Below are 24,956 nucleotides of genomic sequence, written 5' to 3'. Positions count from 1 at the left end.
AACAACAGTTAAGACGGTTATTATTTATTCATGTGTTACAGCATATTAGCATTCTGAACTAATATACTTAGAATGTACAAAAGCTTTGATGAATGTGAAGAATTAAGGCATAAAGTAGACTGAATAATAAAACACTTTAGCAGAGTAAAGGCTTCAAGAAAACTTTACAAAGCTTAAAGATATCATACCAGAGGACAGAGAAAAAATAGTTTGGAAGGGGCTAAAAATCAGGTGAGAGGAAAGGATGGAAATATATTCAACACAAAATTCACTTCAAAATTTAAATTTCTAGGGCACCTGGGTGGCTCAGTTGGTTAAGCAACTGCCTTCAGCTCAGGTCATGTTCCTGGAGTCCCAGGATTGAGTCCCACATCAGGCTCCCTGCTCAGTGGGGAGTCTGCTTCTCCTGACCCTCCCCCCTCTCATGTGCTCTCTCTCATTCTCTCTCTTTCAAATAAATAAAATCTTAAAAAAAAAAAATTTTTTTTTTTTATTTCTACTAGAATCATTTCTACAGTCTTTTTTTTTTTTTTTTCCTTTTATGAGATTAAACATGTCTGATCACTCTCCTACCTCCCAGGACCAAGACAAGAGTAGGGAATGATAAAAGAGCCAATGTACTAAATCTAAAGTAACAAGAATATGAACAGTCTAGAGAATATATGTAAATAGGGAGCCTGTTTTAAAGGCAACTGCATAATATGCATAGCTGAGTGAAAATGATACTCAAATAAGTAGTATGATATACATGGATGCTCTCACTCCCTATTATTCTTTTAAATACTTAAAATAAGGGGCGCTTGGGTGGCTCAGTCATTAAGCATCTGCCTTCAGCTCAGGTCATTATCCCAGGGTCCTGGGATCGAGCCCCGCATCAGGCTCCCTGCTCCGCGGGAAGCCTGCTTCTCCCTCTCCCACTCCCCCTGCTTGTGTTCCCTCTCTCGCTGTGTCTCTCTCTGTCAAATAAATAAATAAAATCTTTTTTAAAAAAATAAATAAATAAAATAATTTAAGTTTATCAAGGTTTTTTTTAGCTTTAGAAGCAGCAACACAACTGTATCTCCTAATTCCTCCTTAAAATCATACTTACAGTTGGAGCAGGAGCCATAATGCTCATTGGTACAGGAATCATTGGGGTCCCTAAGAAAAAAGCATATTAAAATCTTATGAATACAAGTATATATGACTATATTCTGTATCAATTCCATGGCACACAAATAGGTATCCTCACTCACAGTTAATTTAAGTTGAAATATATGACTGATGGAAATGAGATATTGATGAATGAATGCCTTATTTTAAAAAGCAATGTGGTACAGGCTGGTCTATATAAACTTACACAACAACAAAAAACTATTCTAAAAGCGAAGACTAGGGCACCTGGGTGGCTCAGTCGTTAAGCGTCTGCCTTCGGCTCAGGTCATGATCCCAGGTCTGGGATCAAGCCCCGCATCGGGCTCCCTGCTCAGCGGGAAGCCTGCTTCTCCCTCTCCCACTCCCCCTGCTTGTGTTCCCTCTCTCACTGTGTCTCTGTCAAATAAATAAAATCTTAAAAAAATAAAATAAATAAAATAAAATAAAAGCAAAGACTACCACTACAACATGCTTTTGTCTCAGGAGTTTAAAAATCTGGACAGTTACTGATTCATGTTCATCTGATTCAGTACATCCTGAAAGCCATTAACTTACGCAAATACAGATTCACTTATGGCTAAACATGGTATTAATGAATCCTTTAAAAGTTAAAAAAAAAAAAGGTATCAAATGAGAAATTAATCTAGAAACCTAGAATCTTGTTATTGCTGGTTAATAAAAAGAAACCCCATGCAAAAATTTGACCAGCCATCTCAGTTCGTTTATCTCTAAGACAATCATCTGCTGGCTGCACTGGGCTATTATTGACATCTTAGTGATACCTACATTTTTGTTTTCAACTACACTGTTTACCAACCAGTGACTACTGCATTGAGTGTTCATGTGTATATAACTAATGAAAAAATCTTACCATCTGAGCACTAAGAAAAAGAATGCAATGAGGGCAAAAATCAGTGAAAGATTTGTCTACTTTTCTTTTCTTTTTTTTTTAAAGATTTTATTTATTTGAGAGAGAGAATGAAATAGAGAGAGCATGAGAGGGGGGAGGGTCAGAGGGAGCAGCAGACTCCCCGCTGAGCAGGGAGCCTGATGCGGGACTCGATCTGGGGACTCCAGGATCATGACCTGAGCCAAAGGCAGTGGCCTAACCAACTGAGCCTCCCAGGAGCCCGATTTGTCTACTTTTCTAATATAAATTTTTAAATGCTTCTAAATACATCTCAAAAAGTTCTGAAATTTCTCTTCAGTTCAAATTTAACATCAACTTAAGAGAATTCTCCAGCTAAGACTGGTAATAAATTCTTTGACAGGGGCGCCTGGGTGGCTCAGTCGTTAAGCATCTGCTTTCGGCTCAGGTCATGATCCCAGGGTCCTGGGATGGAGCCCTGCATCGGGCTCCCTGCTCCGCGGGAAACCTGCTTCTTCCTCTCCCACTCCCCTTGGCTTGTGTTCCCTCTCTCGCTCTCTCTCTCTCTGTCAAATAAATAAAATCTTTAAAAATAATAAATAAATTCTTAAACGTTTAACATTATCCATTTATTTTCCAATATAACTTATTTAAATTAATTTTTAAATGAGAAAAATCAAGATTCCTGTCAACATAGCCAACAGAATACTGTAAAAAATAGAAAAAAAACCACAGAGGTGCCTAGCTGGCTCAGTCAGAGAAGCAAGGGGCGCCTGGGTGGCTCAGTGGGTTAAGCGTCTGCCCTTGGCTCCGGTCATGATCCCAGGGACCTGGGATCAAGTCCCACATCGGGCTCCCTGCTCTGCGGGGAGGCTGCTTCTCCCTCTCCCTCTGCCTCTCCCTCTGCTGGTACACGCATGAGTGTTCTCTCCTCTCTAATAAATAAATTCTTTTTAAAAATAAAATAGGGCGCCTGGGTGGCTCAGTCGGTTGAGCGACTGCCTTCGGCTCAGGTCATGATCCCAGGGTCCTGGGATCGAGTCCCACATCGGGCTCCCTGCTCTGCGGGGAGCCTGCTTCTCCCTCTCCCACTCCCCCTGCTTGTGTTCCCTCTCTCGCTGTGTCTTTCTCTAATAAATAAATAAAATCTTAAAAAATAAATAAATAAAAATAAAAATAAAATAAAAATAAAGAAAAATTCAGAAAAAGACAGTGGGAAAAATTTTTTTTCTTTTTCTTTTTTTTTTTTTTAAGCAAGCTCTACACCCAACATGGAGCTTGAACTTAAAACCCCGAGATCAAGAGTTACATGTCTACAGAATGAGCCAGCCAGGCACCCCATTGCTTTTTCCTTTTTAACAGTTACTAAAAGCTTTTTGGGTTTTTTTTAAAGATTTTATTTAAAGCACAAGCAAGGGAGAAGCAGGCCGAAGGAGAAACAGGCTCCCTGCTGAGCAAGGAACCTCATGTGGGACTCCTGACCTGAGCCAAAGGCAGATGCTTAACCGACTGAGCCTCCCAGGCGTCCCAACAGTTCTACAAGTTTTACAGTTATGTTTCCTACCTCAACTTACTAATACCATACAATACAGAATTCACAGTGGAAAATGTATTTCTACTCATTACAAAGATCTACACATGCTAAAGTGAAAAGAAACAAAGAACACAAAGAGTGAACAGCGCAGTACTAGTTGAGTTTTTAAAAAAAAAAACAGGGTGCCTGGGTGGCTCAGTTGGTTACGCGACTGCTCAGGTCATGATCCTGGAGTCCCGGGATCGAGTCCCGCATCAGGCTCCCTGCTCAGCTGGGGGTCTGCTTCTCCCTCTAACCCTCTTCCCTCTCGTGCTCTCTGTCTCTCATTCTCTCTCTCAAATAAGTAAGATCTTTAAAAAAAAATTAAAAAATTTAAAAAAAACAGAAGTGGGGAAAGGGTAAACATAAGCAAACACACCAGGATATGCATAGTATGTGTCTGGAGAGTTACACACTAGAAACTGTTAAGAAAGGCTGTTTGGGGGAAGGAAATTCTCAGGAACCATAGGGGGAAAAAACTTCGTTTTTCTATACGCATGTATTACTTTTTAGGGAAAATTTAAGGTTATTTTTCAAATTGATTTTCTAATTTAACATAGAATGTGACCATCACACTTAGAGTTCAATTAATTGCACTAACAGGCAAGACAAGAAAATTATACATGAATATGGATATTATGGTCTTGAATTACTTCCCTAGTTTAGCATATTATTTCATCGTTTACCTTTTAAAGTATTGATGCTACACACAGAATGCAGAATGAGCTGCAACTAAAGTTTGATTTATCATCTAAATATATTTCCCTAAACAGAAATGATACTGTATGCTGTTGTAAATAGAATCAGAATTAACAGGTTACCACTCTGAATAAATGCCAACATCAGTATGGCAATGACCAACAGTCAAGAAGAAAAACTGACAGTCTGCTTTTGGGGTCTGCTGACCCATCTTAAAAAATTATGCAGAGAATAGTCTTAAGAGAAAAAGGTTTCATTTACTTCTACTTCTGTTTAATAATTTGGTATAATGTTTATAGAAAATGTTAAATTTAGTGTTTGCTTTTTAAAAATTCAAAGGAGGGCGCCTGGGTGGCTCAGTCGTTGAGCATCTGCCTTCGGCTCAGGTCATGATCCCAGGGTCCGGGGGTCAAGCCCCGCATCGGGCTCCCTGCTCCGTGGGAAGCCTGCTTCTCCCTCTCCCACTCCCCCTCCTTGTGTTCCCTCTCTCACTCTGTGTCTCTGTCAAATAAATAAAAAAAATCTTAAGAAAAATAAAAATAAAAATTCAAAGGAATTTAAAATCTTTTCTATAAAATCAATCTCTTTAGAAGGAAATTAAGGCACTGATTTTTCACTGTCACCTTCCCTGATTCTGAATAAGTGATTAAGCTTCATTCCCAACCCCTTAAATTTCTTCACAAAGAAATAAAAAGTAAACTATTCTTTCCTTTAAAACTATAACATAAGGATTTTTTAAAAAAAGTATCATGGTTACTAGTAAGGGCTAATAGATCTTCTTATGAGACTAGAAATTTATAAACAAAATCAGGATATATGAACCCCCCCAAAATTGTTGCCCAAATGAAAATGGCTCAGGACACTGTCATTCTTATGTTATTAATCTGTTAGATGGTTGACAAATAACTTTATTCAGTTTTCTGTTAACATTATTCTCTCAATCACCCTATTCAGCAGAAATTCCTTTGTATAGTACATTACAGAACAGCTAAATTACAGACTAAAATTCAGTAATTGTTCCATGATATAATAAACTGGCTCTAATTAAATTTTTTAAATTTAATTTAAATACGCATTTCAAACTATACCCCTGGCAGCAAGTGGTAACAAATACACATCCATGATTACCTAGGATAGCTTAAAACAAGTTGCTACAAGCATAAATGTCTTAAAAATTTGTACAAATTCTGCATTCTATTCCATGATATATATGCATAAGTACTTGCTCTAACTTTTAAAAGTATGATTTACCCCAAATTCCTGAAGTATTAAATAATATTCCAGAAACATTGCCATGTTTATCTTGTGGCTTTTCACACCTACTCCAACACTGCTATATACTTGACCTAGGAATAGGGAGGCCCCCACAGCTGAGCCTCTAGAATATATGTTATGAGTTAACAACCCAACTTATGAGCCAACTTCAATGTACTGTTGATTTCTCAAGAGTCAAGCTCTTTAGAAAAACACTGTAATTTCAAATAGATCATCCAACAGTTAAAAACAGGTCTCTGATATAAAGCTTTCCTCAAACAAAATACTTCCCGATGATTTACAAGAGCATTCGCTGATTTCAGCCTGAATTACACAGATTCTAAATGAAAAAAAAAAACTTTTAATATGCAAAATAAGGAGAGCTCTTAGGTATGGTCTTTTGGAAGGGAAACTGATTTTGTATAAAATGTTTTCAGTCCCACTAAAGTATAAAAATATCTGAACTACCACCCATAAACCAAAGGAAAACTCTTGCTCTCCCAGGCCAAGCAATGTTAATTATGTACCTTAAGATAATGGTTCTCAAACATGGGTTCTCTAAGCTATGCTTAAATACTTAGGAATCCCTTGTTAAAAATTGTTAAACTTGTTAAAAATAAAGATTCCTGGGCCCCAGTATTTGAGGATCTGAATCAGTGGGTTGGAGTGGAGCTTGAAAAAAATTTTTTTTTTAAACCTCAGAGAGTTTTGGCAAGAGGAAGCTTTTATATGGTTATTTGGAAAGCTCTCCAAAATATATTGTCAAGCATAAAAAAACAAGAGGCAGGGCGCCTGGGTGGCTCAGTCGTTAAGCGTCTGCCTTCGGCTCAGGTCATGATCCCAGGGTCCTGGGATCGAGCCCCGCATCGGGCTCCCTGTGCCACGGGAAGCCTGCTTCTCCCTCTCTCACTCCCCCTGCTTGTGTTCCCTCTCTTGCTGCATCTCTGTCAAATAAATAAATAAAATCTTAAAAAAAAAAACCAGTAGATAAAAAAATATATACTTAGGGGCAGCCTGGGTGGCTCAGTAAGTTAAGCATCCAACTCTTGATTTCGGCTCAGGTTATGATCTCAGGGTCATAAAATCAAGCCCCGTATCAGGTTCCTCGCTGGGCGTGAAGCCTGCTTGGGATTCTCTCCCTCCTTCTGCCCCTCCCTCCCGACTCACTTGCTCACATGCATGCACGCTCTCCCTCTCTCTCTTAAAAAAAAAAAAAAAAAAAAAGAATATGTACTTAGAGCAGCTTGTAATATGCATTAAAAACTATCTGGAAAAATAAACTAATGAGCCTGTTTTGTTTCCCTCTTTTGGTAAGAGAATAATAGCAACAGTTATGTGGAAATGTGAGCAAAATTTTTCACTGTATACCTTTTTAACTATTGAATCATATGAGTTAGTATGTATTTACTGGAATATGCATTATCTGTTTTTTTTAAAATAAAGGTGTTTCTTAAAAATCTTCCCAGATGAAAAGAAAAAAAAAAAAAATCTTCCCAGATGAATTTGATACTCAGCCAGATATGAAAAGGACTGTCACAGGAAAATAAGATACCACATTTACAGAAGGATGCTAACATCTTTACTAACACACAGTCACATACATATCATTTTCCTAAAAAAGCTATAATGACCAAAGTACAGGTTAAAAATAACAACAGTATCCACAAACTTACCTGGAGGTACAGGTGGAGGAAAACCAGGAAACTGTGGGGGTGGGATCCCTGGTGGGAGTGCTGGGATTCCCATGGGAGGGCGATTCAAATGAGGGGGGAAAGACATTCTTACTGCAGCGGTCTAAAGAAAAAAATCACGACAAATCATTTTATTTGAAAACTTTGCAATTTGATATGCCTGGTTTGTTGGCCTTCATTTTTAGAGTATCTGCAAAATTCTAAAGTTTTCTTACCCAAAGGAGTTGGCAAAGACCCTCTTTTCTCTGTCTGTCCATTGAGAATTTTTAAAACTTAGATCTTTTCTAAAATAAGTTCCCAAAATGTACACGATCTAAATTCAGGATAGACTCCTACAATCATATGGGAATACATATAAAGGAAGAAAAAAATTTTGAGGTTCAGTTAATATCCAAAAATTAAATACCAAACATCAATGAATTTTTTTAAACCAAACTCAGAATCCAGGAAGATTATCTAACAGTTTTTTTTTCTTTAAATGTTCTGATGCATTCATTTTTTTACACACATCAGCACCGTAAAAACTAAATCTACAAAGTTACACAGTATTTGTTGATTCAATGTTGGCCAGTTCCTCAAGGATATGTGAATGCCTCAGTGAACTATAACCCTGAGAGGGAAGAAACCTCCTGACATCAGGTCACATACTAACCACTCAGTTATAAAAAGAACATACAATTTGTGACAATGGGAAAATTTCCTAATTTTTGTTAAACTTAAAAGCAAACCCCTACAGGCTCCTGGGTGGCTCAGTCCTTAAGCGTCTGCCTTTGGCTCGGGTCATGGTCCCAAGGTCCTGGGGTCAAGCCCCGCATCGGGCTCCCTGCTCAGCGGGAAGCCTGCTTCTCCCTCTCCCACTCCCCCTGCTTGTGTTCCCTCTCTCACTGTGTCTCTCTGTCAAATAAATAAATAAAAATCTAAAAAAAAAAAAAAAAAGCAAACCCCTTAACCATTCATGAATGAAATTCAAGAATCAGAAACTAACATTTTTTTTAATACAAGAATACATTGAACTGTTTCATTTGGTTTGTGATATTATTACTTAAAAGAAATTTAATTTTGGGGCACTTGGGTGGCTCAGTTGGGTAAGCGACTGCCTTTGGCTCAGGTCATAATCCCAGAGTCCCAGGATCAAGTCCCACACATCGGGCTCCCTGCTCAGCAGGGAGTCTGCTTCTCCCTCTGACCCTCCCCCCTCTCATGCTCGCTCTGTCTCTCTCTCAAATAAATAAATAAATGAAACTTAATTTTGTCCTTTAGTTAAATGAACATAAATATTTAAGACTCCCGTACCACCAAATTTTATATTTTCATCAACATACTTGAGTGTCCAGAACTATTAGAAAAAGTAGAAAAACTACGTTAGGATGTCCTGGGAAGATTCCATGCACCAATTTAAAAAAGCAGCCAAAATAAGTGATCTCATACCAGTGATGGCACTAAATAGCAGTGATTTGATCAACAGGAGATATATCTGCCGGACACTAGGAAAAACTCCCCCTACACTCTGTAACTGAAGGGGTCTAGAGTTGTTGGAAGCTTGAAAAGAACATCTGTCTCTACTATTTTTTGTGTTTCATACATTGATTTACTCACCCTTCAGAAGAGAGAAGATAAAAAGTGCATGTCTTCCACTTCCTCGCCCCCTAATCCCAACAGTTTGGTATATATCGTTGTATTCTTCTAAATACCTTTCTATACACAAACTAATATATAATTATTTGTGTTTTTCTGCAAACAGTATAATCATACTATATTGTTAGGTGCATTTCTCCTTCATTATCATTAACATCTCTTCATATCAGTTTATTAAGTTCTATTCCAATCTTTATAATGCAGTAAACTACTATAATACAGGCATATAATAACTATTCAATCAACATGGATGGTTGGCTCCACATTTTTCCTCTTATAATACTGAACATTCTTGGACATATAAATCTATGCACCTGTGCAAGTAATTCTATTACACAGATTAGTACTACATTTATCTAACTTTACCTCCAAATCATTCTCCAAAGCTAGTGTACAAATCTATATCCCCACCACCAATATATGGGAATGCCCTTTGCTCAGAACCTCACCATTGCTAGAGTAAATCAGTGTTTAAATTATAACAATCTAATAGGTAAAAAATACTCTCATTTCAATATGCATTTCCTTAACCACTAATGAGGCTGAATATCTTTTTACCTGTTAGACATTTCTTTAAAACGATCTTAGAAAAGCATGCCCTTCAGACTCACAGCTGTTCTTCCTCAGTGTTCTTTTGACTTAATAAATTAGGATAATACAATATTCTATAAAATCTAAACTTCATTTTCAGAAAACACAATACACTTAAAATATTTAGAAAGCTTTACAAATAAAATAAATTCCTAGGATTTCATACACTTAGAAAATAAGGTATTGGAAATGCTTTAAAATATTAAGTATCAGCATAAATTAAAAAGGAAAATACAACTAATTAATGACTGTAAATGTGTTGAATTTTTAAATAATCTTTCTGTAATATTTTTTGCCCAAAAACAAAAACAAATATTCTATATAAAGGGGGCAGGAGTGTATCTCCTTTTAAAAGAGGGCTACTGTCCTACTTACAGAAACTCTTCTATTATCATTATATACTCTATCTCAGCACTTTCTTAGGAGAGCAGTTGATATTAATACCTGTTGAATAAATAAATCAATGAATGAATCAGTAAACCAATTTATTAAGAAGCTCCCATGTGCCAAGTACTATGCTAGCAATGACCCAGTGCTTAGCCTCACAATGTTTACAAAGACTGGAGCATGAATTCATCTCTAGAATTATTTATTGTCAAGTATTAGTTATAACTATTATTTTTTAAAGACCTATGTTCTTGGTGTTTAAATTATATTTCATGACTTTTAAATGTATAATTCATTATGTACAAGTTAACCAGATTATGTTTTAGTTTATGCCAATATATCCATTCCATTCACTTCTAATTTTTCTATTTTCTGTGTCCCTTTCATTTAGCACTGTTCATAATTTGCTTATTCACAGGCAAGCTTCAAAGGTGAAGGTAACCTTAATAAGATAATGGTCCCTCCTACGGTCAGAAAACTACAATTCTGGTAATCACTGATAAATATTAATGTTCACTTTAAACATCCTATAATGAGAGTATCAACCACTTTTTTCCAAATGAACTTTTGTTTTCACATATGTGAAAATGAGAATAAACTTTTATAACCATAAGCAAAGTTTATCAATTTTTACCTACAATTGATAAATTATAATACTCTCATTACAAATTATATAGAGATTCGGGGCACCTGGGTGGCTCAGTCGTTAAGCATCTGCCTTCGGCTCAGGTCATGATCCCAGGGTCCTGGGATTGAGCCCCGCATTGCATTGGCCTCCCTGCTCCGCGGGAAGCCTGCTTCTCCCTCTCCCACTCCCACTGCTTGTGTTCCTGCTCTCGCTATCTCTCTGTCAAATAAATAAAATCTTTAAAAAAAAAAAATTATATAGAGATTCAAATTTGGCAGGCACTTTGCAGAATAAAGTGGGGAAAAGAACTAGGGAGTGCTTTACTTAAATATGGTGGTCAGGCCTCACCAAGAAGGTAGGCAAATTGAACAAAGACTCCAAAGGGGCCTAGGCAGAAGCCTTGTATCTGAAGGTAATAGCCTTCCAAGCAAAGGAAACAGCAAATACAAAGAGCCTGAGGTGGGCATGGAGGGTTTGTGGGAGGAAAGCAAGGCCAACAGCTGGAGCAGAGTACTTGAGGAAAGTCAAAGATAAATGCCAAATATTACTTGGGGGAGGGGATTCAGAGAATGTGGTACTTTGTAGGCCACTGTAAAGGTTTTGATTTTTACTCTGAATGAGACGGAAAACATTTGAAAGACTTTTGACCTGACTTATATTTTAATAGTGTCACTGGCCACTGTGTTAAAACTGGAGAACAAGGGTAGAAGCAGGAGTATTGCAATAATGCAGACGAGAGAGGGTGGCCTGGAATAGGTGGTAGTGGTTAAGTGTTAGATTCTGGATGCAGTACTTTGAAGGTAGCCATTGCTACTGAGGGATCATGTGTGAGGTTTAAGAAAAGAAATGCAAAGGTTATTTTATTAGCACTGAAATGACTTAAATGACATTTAAAAATACTTGTATGTTTCACTTTCCCTTTGGAGTGTTTCACTTTTAGAAGGGGCTCAAGGCATTTTTACGTGCTAGGTATGAAACCTTAAGACCCAAAGTAAAAACAAGTACCTATGATGCAAGTGTTCCTTATCTCTAGTGTGGCAGTGGTCATATGGATTTATTATGCATTTGTCAGAATTAACTGAAATTAAAATGGGTGCATTATATTGTATGCAAATTTTCTCAATTAATCTCGCCTCCTCCATCCAAAACTTTTTCAAACAAAAAAAACTTTCAAATAAGATTTATCTCTACCACTCAAAATATGCCTGCATTCTGCTTTTCTCTTTTTCCTCTTTACACTTTTAAATCACTCCTTTTTTCCTACACCATTTACTGCTTACAACCATTCCTCCATTGCAGATTTATCCCAACAGAAAACAAATTATTTCACCAAGAATAGATATACTGGCTAACCCCATCGGGACACTGTGTGCCAGCCAAATTTCTGAATGGTTAGGAGGTAAATGAATCAACAGATTCTCCTTAGTAAACACTTATACAACTCATTCATTCATTCAACAAATATCTAGTTCCAATTGTCTGTCAGGTTCTTTTCTTTCTTTTTTTTTTTTTTAAAGATTTTATTTATTTATTCATAAGAGACAGAGAGAGAGAGAGGCAGAGGGAGAAGCAGGCTCCCCGCTGAGCGGAAAGCCCGATGTGGATGACCTGAGCCGAAGGCAGACGCTTAACCATCTGAGCCACCCAGGCACCCTGTCAGGTTCTTTTCTAAGCGTTAGTTTTATTAGCTCTGAAAGAGCAAATTTTAAGTTATTATATAGTTACACAGCCAGCCCAGTGGCTCTACACTGAATATATATGATATGACTATAGAAGGCATTGTTCCCTGCAGTTTATAGCCTGCAGGGTATAACGGACTGACATACCTGCCCCAGCCTAAGCAAAACGAAACCTTCAAAACATCATTTTTCAAACTGAATTTCTACAGAAGTGGAGGAGTCTCCGGGAACTATTCCTAAGAAAAAGTGTTCCATGTCCAAAGAATGGGAAATGCTTTATTAACAAAAAGTTTCTTTTGCAGGAAAACTTTTCAGAGGTGTGAAAATACTCAAGTCTCTCAAAGGGGAGCTGATCTTTTTCTGAGATTTCCACTTAGCTGTTTTACCATCTTCGATGATTAGAAAGTACACTATCTACAGAGAAAAATTAGTGGTAGTCTGAAGCTGAGGTGGGAACAGGGAGTGACGTGCAAACAGGAAAGAGGAATCCTTTTTGGAGTAACAGTTGCACAACTCTGAACATTTACTAAAAAATCATCAAATTACACATTACAAAGAGTGTATTTTATGTGTTAATTACACCTTAATAAAGTTGCTTTTAAAAAAAAGCAATACCAATTTGGGGCAATTTGAGGCTAAATCCAATTAAGACCTGTAGATTAGACAATACTGCATCAATATTAATTTCCTGATTTTGTTCACTGTACTGTTGTTAAATATGAAAATGTCTTTATTCTAGGAAATGTACACTGAAGTGTTTAAGGGCTACGGGATGTCTCATCTGCAGCTTACTAGCAAAACACTTCAGAAGAAAACTATGAAGAAAAAGAGGAGAGGATAAAGCAAATTTGTAAAATGTTATCAATGGGGAATCTGGGTGAAAGGTATCTGAGAATTCTTTCTACTATTCTTGAAACTTTTCTGAAGTTTGAAATCGTACCAAGTAAGTTTTAAAAAGTAGTATCAGGGGCACCTGGGTGGCTCAGTCCTTAAGCATCTGCCTTCAGCTCAGGGCATGATCCCAGGGTCCTGGGATCGAGCCCCGCATCAGGCTCCCTGCTAGGCGGGAAGCCTGCTTCTCCCTCTTCCACTCCCCCTGCTTGTGTTCCCTCTCTCTCTCTGTCTCTTTAAAAAAAAAAAAAAAAAAAAAAGGTAGTATCAATTCTGGTGGTGTAAATATTATGTTCTTTTTCTTAAGTTTCAAAATTCAAAAAAAGGGCAGAAAAAAAGCTATTCAAAAACTTTAAGGCGGAGTCAATCTAAATCCTTTTAGGAATGGCAGTGGTAGTTGTCAGAAAAGACTATCAAGATTAAACAAAATACACAGAATATTTTTGTAAGACATTAGAAGACTCAATGACTACTTCTGCTTCCAAAGTTACAAAACAGTCAATATAATTTTTCTTTAAACCATACATAAATGAGAAAAGTACATAGCTAATTTGTGGCCCAAAAAGTTACTTGAAAATCCCAAACTCATATTAGATCTGAAGTAGTTACCAATGTTAAAAAGAACTCATTTTATTTTAGAAACATATTTAAAAGCTTTACCACAGTGGAATAAAAAGATACCAAACCACAAAATAAAAACACTTAGCCCAAACTATTATTAATATATATGGTGCCTATTTGCAACACTGGAACAATAAAAACATTTTCTTCCTAGAAGTGGTTTGGAACCATACCTAAATAAGGGGAAAACCTACTTTGGGGATCCCAAATGGAAATTTGAGAACCCCAAGGATTTTTTTTTTTTTTTTTTTAAGTAGACTCCACACCCAGCGTGGAGCCCAACACAGGGCTTTAACTCACAACCCTGAGATCAAGACCTGAGCTGAGATCAACAGTTGGATGCTCAGGGCGCCTGGGTGGCTCAGTCAGATAAGTGTCTGACTCTCAATTTCGGCTCAGGTCATGATCTCAGTGTCTTGAGACCAATCACATGTCAGGCTCCACGCTCAGCAGGGAGTCTGCTTGAGAGTTTCTCTCTCTCTCTCTCTCTCTCTCTCTCAAATAAATAGATAAATCTTAAAAAAAAAAAAAAAAGAGTTGGACAAAAATAAAAATAAATAAAAATAAAGTTGGACACAAGTGACTGAGCCACCCAGATGCCCCAAGAAGATAAATTATTTAATAAAAATATTAACTAATGTATTAATTTACTTCTGTTTACAAAAGTCTTCAACATACATTATCTCACTGAATCTCCCAAATTACCTGGTGTAGATGTATTATTCTCCTTTTACAGATGAAGAAGCTAACCTGTCCAAGGGAACACAATAAGTGGGTGGGAACCCCAAGGTCATCCCCACTATCCTGAAATTACCAATCCAAAGGCTGTTTTCACTATATCACAATGCCTCTTTCTAGTAACAACATACCAAGAAGAAACTTCTGATTAAGGGTTAACTTTGATTTTATTTATAAAAGTCTATTCAGAGTACACTAGAAGAAATGTTAAGAGTCAGGATTAGGGCGCCTGGGTGGCTCAGTTGGTTAAGCGACTGCCTTCGGCTCAGGTCATGATCCTGGAGTCCCGGGATCGAGTCCCGCATCGGGCTCCCTGCTCGGCGGGGAGCCTGCTTCTCCCTCTGACCCTCCCCCCTCTCATGTGCTTGCTCTCTCTCATTCTCTCTCTCTCAAATAAATAAATAAATAAATCTTTTTAAAAAAAAAAGAGTCAGGATTAGGCTCTTAAATAACAATATCAGTTAACTTGGACTAAACACTATGTTACTTAGACACTGCACTAAGGATTTTACGTACGTTTTTCTCAATCCCCAGTCACAATAACCTATGAAGCGGATACTATTCTAATCCTCAATTTACAGATGAAGAAAACCAAAACTTCAAGAACAGTTAAATTAATTAGAACAGTATACTATCTGCTTGAATCATGAGGAACCGATGATCAACTGGATGCCTTTCAAGGCCTCTGACGGTTTCTGAAAATCTTTTAAAAATTAAAGTTCCCAACACAACATAAAAATTGTTTATATTCTACTGCCAACTACCTAATTCAGGGTACTTCATACTATAGCAGCCCGGTACAACAGAAGTCCAATCTCTTCCTTCCTTTCGGTCGGCTCCACTCTGCCCAGTATCAAAATGGCTTTTCCATGGCAATATAAATCCACATTACATAACTTCAAAATAATCTTCATATTCCTAGATCTAATTCGAAAAACGTATTTAAAAAGTACTGAAGACCAAAGAAAAGAAAGAAAAAAGTAACACATTTTAATGTGGAGCTTGGTCATCGCCTAGAATGAATGGGGATATAATTTACTGCAACCTCCCACGAAGGAAGGGGGCAAGACCACAATACTCATCACAATCTTAAACAAGAGAACCAGGGGGGTTGCTAAAAAAGGTGGGCATTAGCTGAATTCGGGTTGGGGGAGTGGGGGAGTCTACTCGGTGGCGGGCTCTGAACGCCCAAAGAGGAAAAGAAAGAAATCCGTTGGTGGCCAGCACCTCGCTAAAAAGGGTGGGTGCTTGTTAGCTTGTAAGCAGAGCCTGGGGCAAGAGTGTCCTAGGCCCGGAAAATCTACAGTAGGGCTCCACAAGCTCGGGTTAGAAAGGGGCCTCGGAGAAGGGCTCCCAAGGGGCCGACCGATCATTTTTTGGCAAACGTGGAGCCCAAAAGGGCCGAGGCGATTCACTCTGTGGCGGACCGTGGAAAGGAAAAGGAAAGTGGGCGACAATGCAAGGAGGAAAGCTCTGGCAGTAGGTCCGGCCTCCACGGGCTCCTGCTGGGCCCACTGGTTTTCGAGGCCTTTGAGAAGTGGAGAAACCCAAGCCTCGTGCCCGTCCCCTCCCCCACCCCAACCCCCCTTTACCCCCAATCCCACCCCGGCCCTTTCGCAGCCTCCCTGGCTTCCCCTCCTCCCGCAACCGAGGTACCCGGTTTCCCGGTTCCCACACGCGTTCAGAGGCGTGAACTCACCCGCCGCTGAGGAAACAGCACGGTCTTCGCGGTCTTCCGAGCTCCAGGTTACGAGTGGGCTCCACCGGTTCGAGGTTTCTGCGCGCCGCTCACCGGGAGACTGGTTCCGAAGCGCCTACTCGCACAGGCCGCAAACACAGCCGCGCTGCGCGGGGAGCTTCTGGAGGTCTTCCTCTTGCCCGGCGTGCACTGCGGCCGGGAGAGTGAAGAGGAGAATCATAGAGAAGAACGCGTATAGATAGTCTTCTCTTTTGGCTCTGAATCACCACGCAGCGGCGAATAACCATAGAGAAGGAGCGCCTGGTGGGGACTAGAAAGGCTCGAGCTGTAAATTACGACCCACCCTGCCATATTTGATTGGAGCTGACTGAATCTTATGACTAGGAGACGCCATCTTGAGGTCAAGCTTCCGGTGCGCACGGGGCAAAGGGTGATAGAGAATTTCTTACTTTTTGTAGTTTGTGTTTGGGGACTTATAACTTTGCTCTGTGGCTCATTGAGGTTCGGTGTACTGCACACCGGGCCTCACGTAGTACCTCAGTGGAAACTGGGAGTGCTTACCTTTCCCTGGAAAACAGCTACTCTTGATACCGAGAAATAACTGGCAAAGGGCGTGGTGGTTTCAAGTGTATGCGCACACCCCTGGTAGGGCCAGAGAGGTGGCTAAAGGTACTTGAAATACCTAAAACGGCCTGTGAAAGCTTTTAACATCACTTTCATTCTGTAATGTAAAGGTGCTGAAAAGAACTTCGCTTACTAGATTAACGGAAATAAAACTAGATTATTAGAAATAAACTAACGAGGGTGCCTGGGTGGCTCAGATGGTTAAGCGTCTGCCTTCGGCTCAGGTCATGATCCCAGGGTCCTGGGATCGAGCCCCGCATCGGGCTCCCCGCTCCACGGGAAGCCTGCTTCTCCCTCTCCCTCTCCCACTCCCCCTGCTTGTGTTCCCTCTCTCGCTAGGTCTCTCTCTGTCAAATAAATAAATAAAATCTTTAAAAAAAAAAAAAGAAAAATAAACTAATGAAACTAATCATAAATGATTTTTCAATTTATGAACATTTATGGGCAGTGTCTTTTCACAGGCCTTTGTTGCCTAACTCTGGCTTCTCAAAAGGCTTATCATTTATTCAATATAAATTTATTGCCTCCCTGAGTGCCTGGTGCTGAGCTAAATGCTGGAAGTATGAAGGTAAACGCAAGTGAGATTTTACCGCTGTTTGGGAAGAGCTGCAAACAACGCAGAACAGATGACAAACTGACCACTGTGTATAAAATTGAAACATACTGCCTTTCCTTATATGCTTTTCCTATTGAATTTTACTCTGTTAGCACTTATCACCACTTATGGTAGTATATATTTTTCTTATTTATTTTATAGTTTGTCTTTCCCTACCCCACTAGAAAGTAAATGTAAGGAGTGCAGGGATTGTCTCTTTTGCTCACTGCCCTATCCCAGTGGCTAGGACAAGGCCCGGTACATAGCAAATGCTCAATAAATAATTGTTGAATGAAAGAAATGATTATATGTGAGTACCAACAGAATGTAAAATGCAGTGGGAGACTAATGGGAAAGGCTATAACATTATCATTTGTAAAATTTACATCCACCTGTATTTCTTATTAGGTTTCCTTACCATTAAGTAGAGCTAATAATATCTATTCCCCAGAGCTATTGCAAGAATTAAATTAACTAATGCATGTGGAAGTATTTTGCTCAGTAAAGCGCTAGTCAAACGCTAGTTACATTTTGCAAATAACAGATTATGGGGGTGCTTGGGTGGCTCTGTCGGTTAAGCATCTGCCTTCTGCTCAGGTTATGATCCCAGGGTCCTGGGATTGAGCCCTGCATCTGGCTCCCTGCTCAGTGGGGAGCCTGCTTCTCCCTCTGCCTCTACCCCTCCCCCTGCTTGTGCTCTCTCTTGCTCTCTGTTAAATACATAAATAAAATCTTAAAACAGATTATGCCTTTTTTTTTTTTACAACTACAGGCATGAACAGAAATCCTTTCAGGTTACTCTGTATTCCCTTTGCTTTGTTAGAAACATTATATACAGGGGTGCTTGGGTGGCTCTGTCGGTTAAGCATCTGCCTTCTGCTCAGGTCATGATCCCAGGGTCCTGGGATCGAGCCCCACATCAGGCTCCCTGCTCTGCAGGAAGCCTGCTCCTCTCTCTCCCACTCCCCCTGCTTGCATTCCCTCTCTCGCTGTGTCTCTCTCTGTCAAATAAGATCTTAAAAAAAAAACATTATACTGGGCGCCCGGGTGGCTCAGTTGGTTAAGCAACTGCCTTCGGCTCAGGTCATGATCCTGGAGTCCCGGGATCGAGTCCCGCATCGGGCTCCCTGCTCAGCGAGAAGCCTGCTTCTCCCTCTGACCCTCCCCCCTCTCATGTACTCTCTCTCATTCTCGCTCTCTCAAATAAATAAATAAATCTTTAAAAAAAATTATATACAAATTCACATATTACTTTTATAGTAAAGCCTTAAAGAGAGAGTTGTCTTAAGTAAGTTTGCTAACTTTTTTGTTGCTTACATTGACCCAACATCCATTCCCCTGCCTTTGGTAATGGCACTCCAAATTTCTTAAAAGAAACCATCCTTCCACTACTCTAGATCTTTGTAGTTTGGATGTAAACTCTTAAGCCTAGCCAGACACTTTAGGACACAGGGATAAAGTTATAACCCAAGCAGAGGCAGATAATTGAGTACTTATGTTGTACCAGGCACTATTTTAAGTATCTTGCAAATATCAGCAACTTTAAACCTCACTGCAATCCACCAAAGTAGGAACAATTGTGGTACAGATGAAGAAACTAAAGGCTTAGAAAGGTCGAATAAATTGCCCAAAGTTATAAGAACAGTAAGTGTTGGAGCCAGTTTGGTTCCTGATTCCATGGTCTCAACCATTACACTATTGCTGCTTCACCTAGCAAGAATAATGCTAAAAGGGGTTGAGGGAGGGGACTCTATCTTTTTCACTTAACTTAAATCTGGAAGGATTTAAACTTAGAACTACTGGGGATAAGAATGAAAAAATCACAGAAGAAAGCTAAGAAAAGGTGAGAGATTTTTTGACAATATCATTTGAGAGCATAGATTCAGCCTTTTTTTTTTTTTAAGATTTACAGGGGCACCTGGGTGGCTCAGATAGTTAGTCATCTGCTTTGGGCTCAGGTCCTGATCCCAGGACCTTGGGATTGAGCCCCGCATTGCAGGGCTCCCTGCTCGGTGAGGAACCTGCTTCTTCTCCCTCTACTGTTCCCCCTGCTTATGCTCTTCACTCTCTCTGTCAAATAAATAAAATCCTTTAAAAAAGTAAAATTGGGCGCCTGGGTGGCTCAGTTGGTTAAGCGACTGCCTTCGGCTCAGGTCATGATCCTGGAGTCCCTGGATCAAGTCCCGCATGGGCTCCCTGCTCGGCAGGGAGTCTGCTTCTCCCTCTGACCCTCCTCCCTCTCGTGTGCTTGCTCTCTCTCATTCTCTCTCTCTCAAAAAAAAAAAAAAATCTTTAAAAAAGTAAAATTAATAAAAATAAAATTAAAAAATAATAAATAATAAATTTTAAAAAAGATTTACAGAGAGCACAAGCACATGCACAATCGTGAATGGGGGAGGGGCTGAGGGAGAGAAGCTTCAAGCTAACTACCCCCTGCTGAGTGCATAGCCCAATTCAGCCAGGGCTCTATCTCATGATCCATGAGATCATGACTTATGCCAAAACCAAGAGCTGGAGGCTTAACCAACTGAGCCACCCGGGCACCCCAAGATTTGGCCATTCTTAAAGCCATTATGTTTCTAGACTTCCCAATATGTAAGCAAATATATTACTTTTCCTAAATCAGTTTGAATTGAGTTTTCTATCCCTTCAACAGAAAGAGTCCTAAACAATACACTTGTATATCACTTATAGAGATAGGCCAAGCCATTCACCTGCAATAACAGGCATCCCACTTCTGAAGAGTTTTTTCTCATAAGCCCTTGCTGAGGAAAGTGACTGTAGATAATTAATTTGGATGCTGGTGACCACATTATGTGTGTTCTGACCCTATTCCTATGGCCACATCTGGTCAGCAACATAGCATGGGACCTGTGAGAAAAACATTGTTTAGTTGGCCCATGCAGATCCTGTCAAGAATTTAAACCAGAGATGTAGAGGATTTAATTAATTGACAGCAGAAGAGAAATGCAGTGATGGGTGATAATGTGGGTGAATCATACCAAAAACAGAAGGTCACTAAATAGGCACCTTTGTTCCCTAGATTGGAAGGAGGAAATTATTGGAATTCTTTTTTTTTTTTTTAAGATTTTATTTATTTGACAGAGACACAGCGAGAGAGGGAACACAAGCTGGGGGAGTGGGAGAGGAAGAAGCAGGCTTCCCGTGGAGCAGGGAGCCCAATGCAGGGCTCGATCCCAGGACCCCAGGATCATGACCTGAGCCGAAGGCAGTCGCTTAACCAACTGAGCCACCCAGGCGCCCCTCTTTTTTTTTTTTTTTTTAAGATTTTATTTATTTGAGAGGGAGAGAGCAATCGCACAAGCGGGGGAGTGGCAGGCAGAGGGAGAAGCAGGCTCCCCACTGAGCAAGGAGCCTGATGCGGGACTTGATCCCAGAACCCCAGGATCATGACCTGAGCCAAAGGCAGACGCTTAATCGACTGAGCCACCCAGGCGTCCCAAATTATTGGAATTCTTATCACGCACCTGAGCTGTCATCAGAACTGCTGGATTTAAAGCAATATCCTGATGAATATCTAGTCTCCCAGATATTCAGCCATGTAGCTTCAGTTCCTGCTTCATCATTCCAGGGCGTTCCAGGGATCATGACCTGAGGTGAAGGCAGACACTTAACTGACTGAGCCACCCAGGTACCCCTTAATTCACCTTTAAATGGGCAAGATAGACACATAATGTTCACTAGTGTTTGCTTGTTTTTTTTTTTAATCACAGCGTATCTTTAAAATGTAGCAAAATAATTTTGAACAACCAGATATCAAACAGCTTTTCCCTATATTACTGCCTAGAGCTCCAATGTAGGCTACTTTATCAAGATTCATACTTTATGTGAGCTAAAACTGCTTCCACTTGGCATTATTAAAATTTTTGTGTAGGGACGCCTGGGTGGTTCAGTCAGTTGAGCATCCAATTCTTGGTTTCCACTCAGGTAAAGATCTCAGGGTCATGAGATCAAGCCCTGCATCGGGCTCCATGCTCAGTGAGGAGGAGTCTGCTTGAAAGTCTCTCCCTCTGCCCCTCCCCCTGCTCATGCTCTCATTCTCTCTCTAAAATAAATAAATAAAATATTTTTAAAAAGTATTTGTGAAGTTACAGAAGGCAGATATATTGTGTTAGACCTTCTAAAGTTACCAAAAAACAAGTAATAATATCTGGTTAAAGAGATAATGGGTGTAAAGGGCAATTTTCCATGGACTATGCTTTGACCTGTAAAGAAGAGATACTCACATATCCTTGAAAAATGGAGGGCTTGTTGAAATGTTATGATAGGAATATGCAAAGTATTAGTAGCAGCACTTCCTCTAGCTAGCAGATCAGAAGTCAGGAAAGGCTTCCGGGGAGAAGTATTATCCTGGGCCATGTTTTAACCAGTCCTGTAAAGGGAAGACAAATGATGAATAAGATATGAAAAATTGTCCCCTTTATTAGTAATCACAGAAATGCTAATACCATAGTGAGATAAAGATTTTAAAGTCCTTCCATTTGGTCCCCTTCTTCCCCTAACCTGGGCAGGGTTATTGGTGCCAGCAACTGTCAGGGGTCAAAGGGGCACACCAGACCACCTTCCATTGAAAGGTGTCTCGTGCCATGTCTCCAAGGACAGAGGACCCCGTTCTCCTAGTGGGTACAGCGTATCTGTGTATGTATATGTGGGTGCATGCACACACGCGCACATGCTCACACATGGAGAAAAATGAGTGAGAAGTCGAATCCAAAGGCAGCTGCTTTCCTGAATGTGTTCTACTTGTGGGACTGTGAAGCCAGAGCACGTGTGGAGAATTAAATCTCCCAGTCAGAAAACACAGTTCATAGTTTCCATCATTTTCTAAAGAAAAAACTCTGAAGTAGCTAATAATCTAAAATCCAAAAAAATTAAAAATTTTTAAAAAGTCCTTTCATTTGTAAAATTTAAGAAATCTGGGGCTCCTGAGTGGCTCAGTTGGTTAGGCAACTACCTTCGGCTCAGGTCATGATCCTGGAATTCCGGGGATCAAGTCCCACATCGGGCTCCCCACTCAGTGGGGAGTCTGCTTCTCCCTCTGGCCCTCTCCCCTCTCATGCTCTCTCACACACTCTCTCTCAAATAAATAAATAAAATCTTTAAGAAATAAAATAAAATTTAAAAAGTCTAGTAATACAAAGATGTAGAATAACAGGAACACTCAGGCATTTCTGGTAGAAGTGTGTATTGGTACAACTACTTCAGCATAACCTAGAAAAATAAAGCATGTGCTTTCCCTATGACCCAGCAGCGCACTCCTATTATTATATAGAGAAACCTTTGCATACATGTACCAGGACCATATTCAAGAATGTTTATAACACCGTGGTTCATAAAAGAAAAAAAATTGGAAATTACTCAAATGTCTGACAAGATAATAAACATATTTTCAATGAGTCACATAATGAGCATTATATAAAAATAGAATGAATAATTCAATTTTTTATTGAATTATATATAATTCACAGTTAAACATATGAGATGCTAAACAACAACAACAACAACAACAAAAGCCAGAAGTCTATATTGTATGATACCATTGTCATAAAGATTAAAAATTGGCATAAATTTTAAAAAACTGGCATAAGTAATAATCTATTGTTTAAAGAAACAAATATGTGTGGTTAAACCATATTTTTAAAAAACCAAAGGAATTGGGGAGTCTGGCGGCTCAGTCAGTTAAGCATTCAACTCTTGGTTTTGGTGCAGGTCATGATCTCAGGATCCGGGGATCGAGCCTGGCATCAGGTTCCCAGCTCAGCAGCGAGTTGGCTTGTGGATTCTTTCCTTCCCCCTCTGCCCCTCCCCCTACTCCCGCAGGAGCTCTCTCTCTGTCTCTCCCTAAAAATAATTAAAAACAACAACAACAAAGGAATTATTAATTGAAAATTCAGGGTAGTAGTTACATCCTAGAGTTATTATTTGCCTTTTGGAGGGAGGAAAAGTAATGAGAAACAGAACATACATGTAGCCTCAATCATTTTGGTAATGTTCTGGTTCACAAACACAGTGATGGGTTTACTAGTTTTCATTTTATTATGCTTCACAATTTTTTAAAGATTTTATTTATTCATTTGAGAGAGAGATAGAGAGCACAAGCTGGGGGACAGGCAGAGGGAGAGGGAGAAGCAGACTCCCTGCTGAGCAAGGAGCATGCTGGACATGGGGTTCTATCCCAGGACCGGGGAGTTCATGACCTGAACTGATGGCAGAGCGTCTGAGCCACCCAGGAGCCCCTATGTGTCATAATTTATATATGCATTACATATATTTTCGATGCAGTAAATATTACAAAATTTTAAATTAAAAATAAATTATGCAATGATATCTATATATACTTATAGAAATATTTTCTTTTGCTTTTTAGAATTTTACATAAGTGGAATCATAGAGTTATTCAATTTTCTTTTTCTTTTTTAAGATTGATTTATTTATTTGGGAGAGGAAGGGCAGAAGGAGGAGAAGGAGAGAGAGAGAATCTCCAGCAGACTCCACTCTGAGCAAGGAGCCTGACAGGGCTTGATCCCACAACTCAGAGACCATGACCTGAGCCAAAATCAAGAGTCAGACATTCAATAGACTAGAGTTGAATGAACTCAGGTGACCCTAGAGTTATCCAATTTTCTTTTCTTTTTTTTAAAGATTTTATTTATTTATTTGAGAGAGAGCACAAGCAGGGGGAGGGGCAAAGAGAGAGGGAGAAGCAGGCTCCCCACTGAGCAGGGACCCTGGTGCGGAGCTCATTCCCAGGATCATGAGATCATGACCTGAGTCAAAGGCAGACACTTAACCGACTGAGCCACCCAGGTACCCTGGAGTTATTCAATTTTCACTCATGAATAGGGCTAGGGGTTTTTTTTGTACGTTAAATCAGTATGTAGAAATCTACCTAATTTTATTTTTTTATTTTATTTTTTAATTTTTATTTATTTTTATTTAAAGATTTTTATTTATTTATTTGACAGAGAGAGACACAGTGAGAGAGGGAACACAAGCAGGGGAAGTGGGAGAGGGAGAAGCAGGCTTCCCGCTGAGCAGGGAGCGGGATGTGCAGCTCAACCCCAGGGCCCTGGGATCATGACCTGAGCTGAAGGCAGACACTTAACCATCTGAGCCACCCAGGTGCCCCAAAATCTACCTAATTTGAAAGACTGAGCTACCTCATTTTTTTTTAAGTTTATTTATTTATTTTTCAATAATCTCTACACCCAACATGTGGCTCAAACTCACAACCCGAAAATGAAGAGCCCATTGAGCCAGCCAGGCGCCCCTGAGCTACCTCATTTTTAAAATTGCTACATTGGGGGTGCCTGGGTGGCTCAGTCATTAGGCATCTATCTGCCTTCGGCTCGGGTCATGATCTCAGGGTGCTGGGATCGAGTCCCACATCGGGCTCCCTGCTCGGTGGGCAGCCCTGCTTCTCCCACTCCCCCTGCTTATGTTCCCTCTCTTGCTGTGTCTCTCTCTGTCAAATAAATAAATAAAATCCTTTTTTTTAATGCTACATTGTATTTAATAATATGGTTGTGTCATAGTGTATGGGACCAGAAAATTTTCAGAAGCAAGTAACAGAGGACCCAACTCAAACTGGCTTAAACAGTAAGGAAATGTTTTGGCTCATTCAGGAG

The 24,956-nt window shown here is 39.7% G+C and overlaps 1 protein-coding gene across 2 annotated transcripts in view; it reads right to left on the bottom strand.

Annotated features, from left to right (window-relative positions):
* Nucleotides 1-16,276, bottom strand: part of RBM25 (RNA binding motif protein 25) — a 57,218-nt gene extending 40,942 nt beyond the window's left edge. The window contains exons 1-4 of one of the 2 annotated variants that reach the window (XM_045901141.3): nucleotides 16,089-16,276; nucleotides 7,435-7,551; nucleotides 7,202-7,322; nucleotides 1,091-1,140 (exon numbers count right to left, since the gene is read on the bottom strand). In XM_045901141.3, the coding sequence (XP_045757097.1) occupies nucleotides 1,091-1,140; nucleotides 7,202-7,322; nucleotides 7,435-7,476 (213 nt within the window). In that variant the 5' untranslated portion in view covers nucleotides 7,477-7,551; nucleotides 16,089-16,276. The remainder of the gene's footprint in view (nucleotides 1-1,090; nucleotides 1,141-7,201; nucleotides 7,323-7,434; nucleotides 7,552-16,088) is intronic. The other variant, XM_045901142.3, reaches the window with a different exon arrangement.
* Between the last annotated feature and the right edge of the window lie 8,680 nt (nucleotides 16,277-24,956).

This window comes from Mirounga angustirostris, unplaced genomic scaffold (assembly GCF_029215605.1).
Source record: "Mirounga angustirostris isolate CCGP_5_RB_7025 unplaced genomic scaffold, mMirAng1.0.hap1 SCAF_9, whole genome shotgun sequence".
In the NCBI taxonomy this organism is placed as follows: Eukaryota; Metazoa; Chordata; class Mammalia; order Carnivora; family Phocidae; genus Mirounga; species Mirounga angustirostris.
This window is presented reverse-complemented; position numbering and strand designations above follow the sequence as displayed.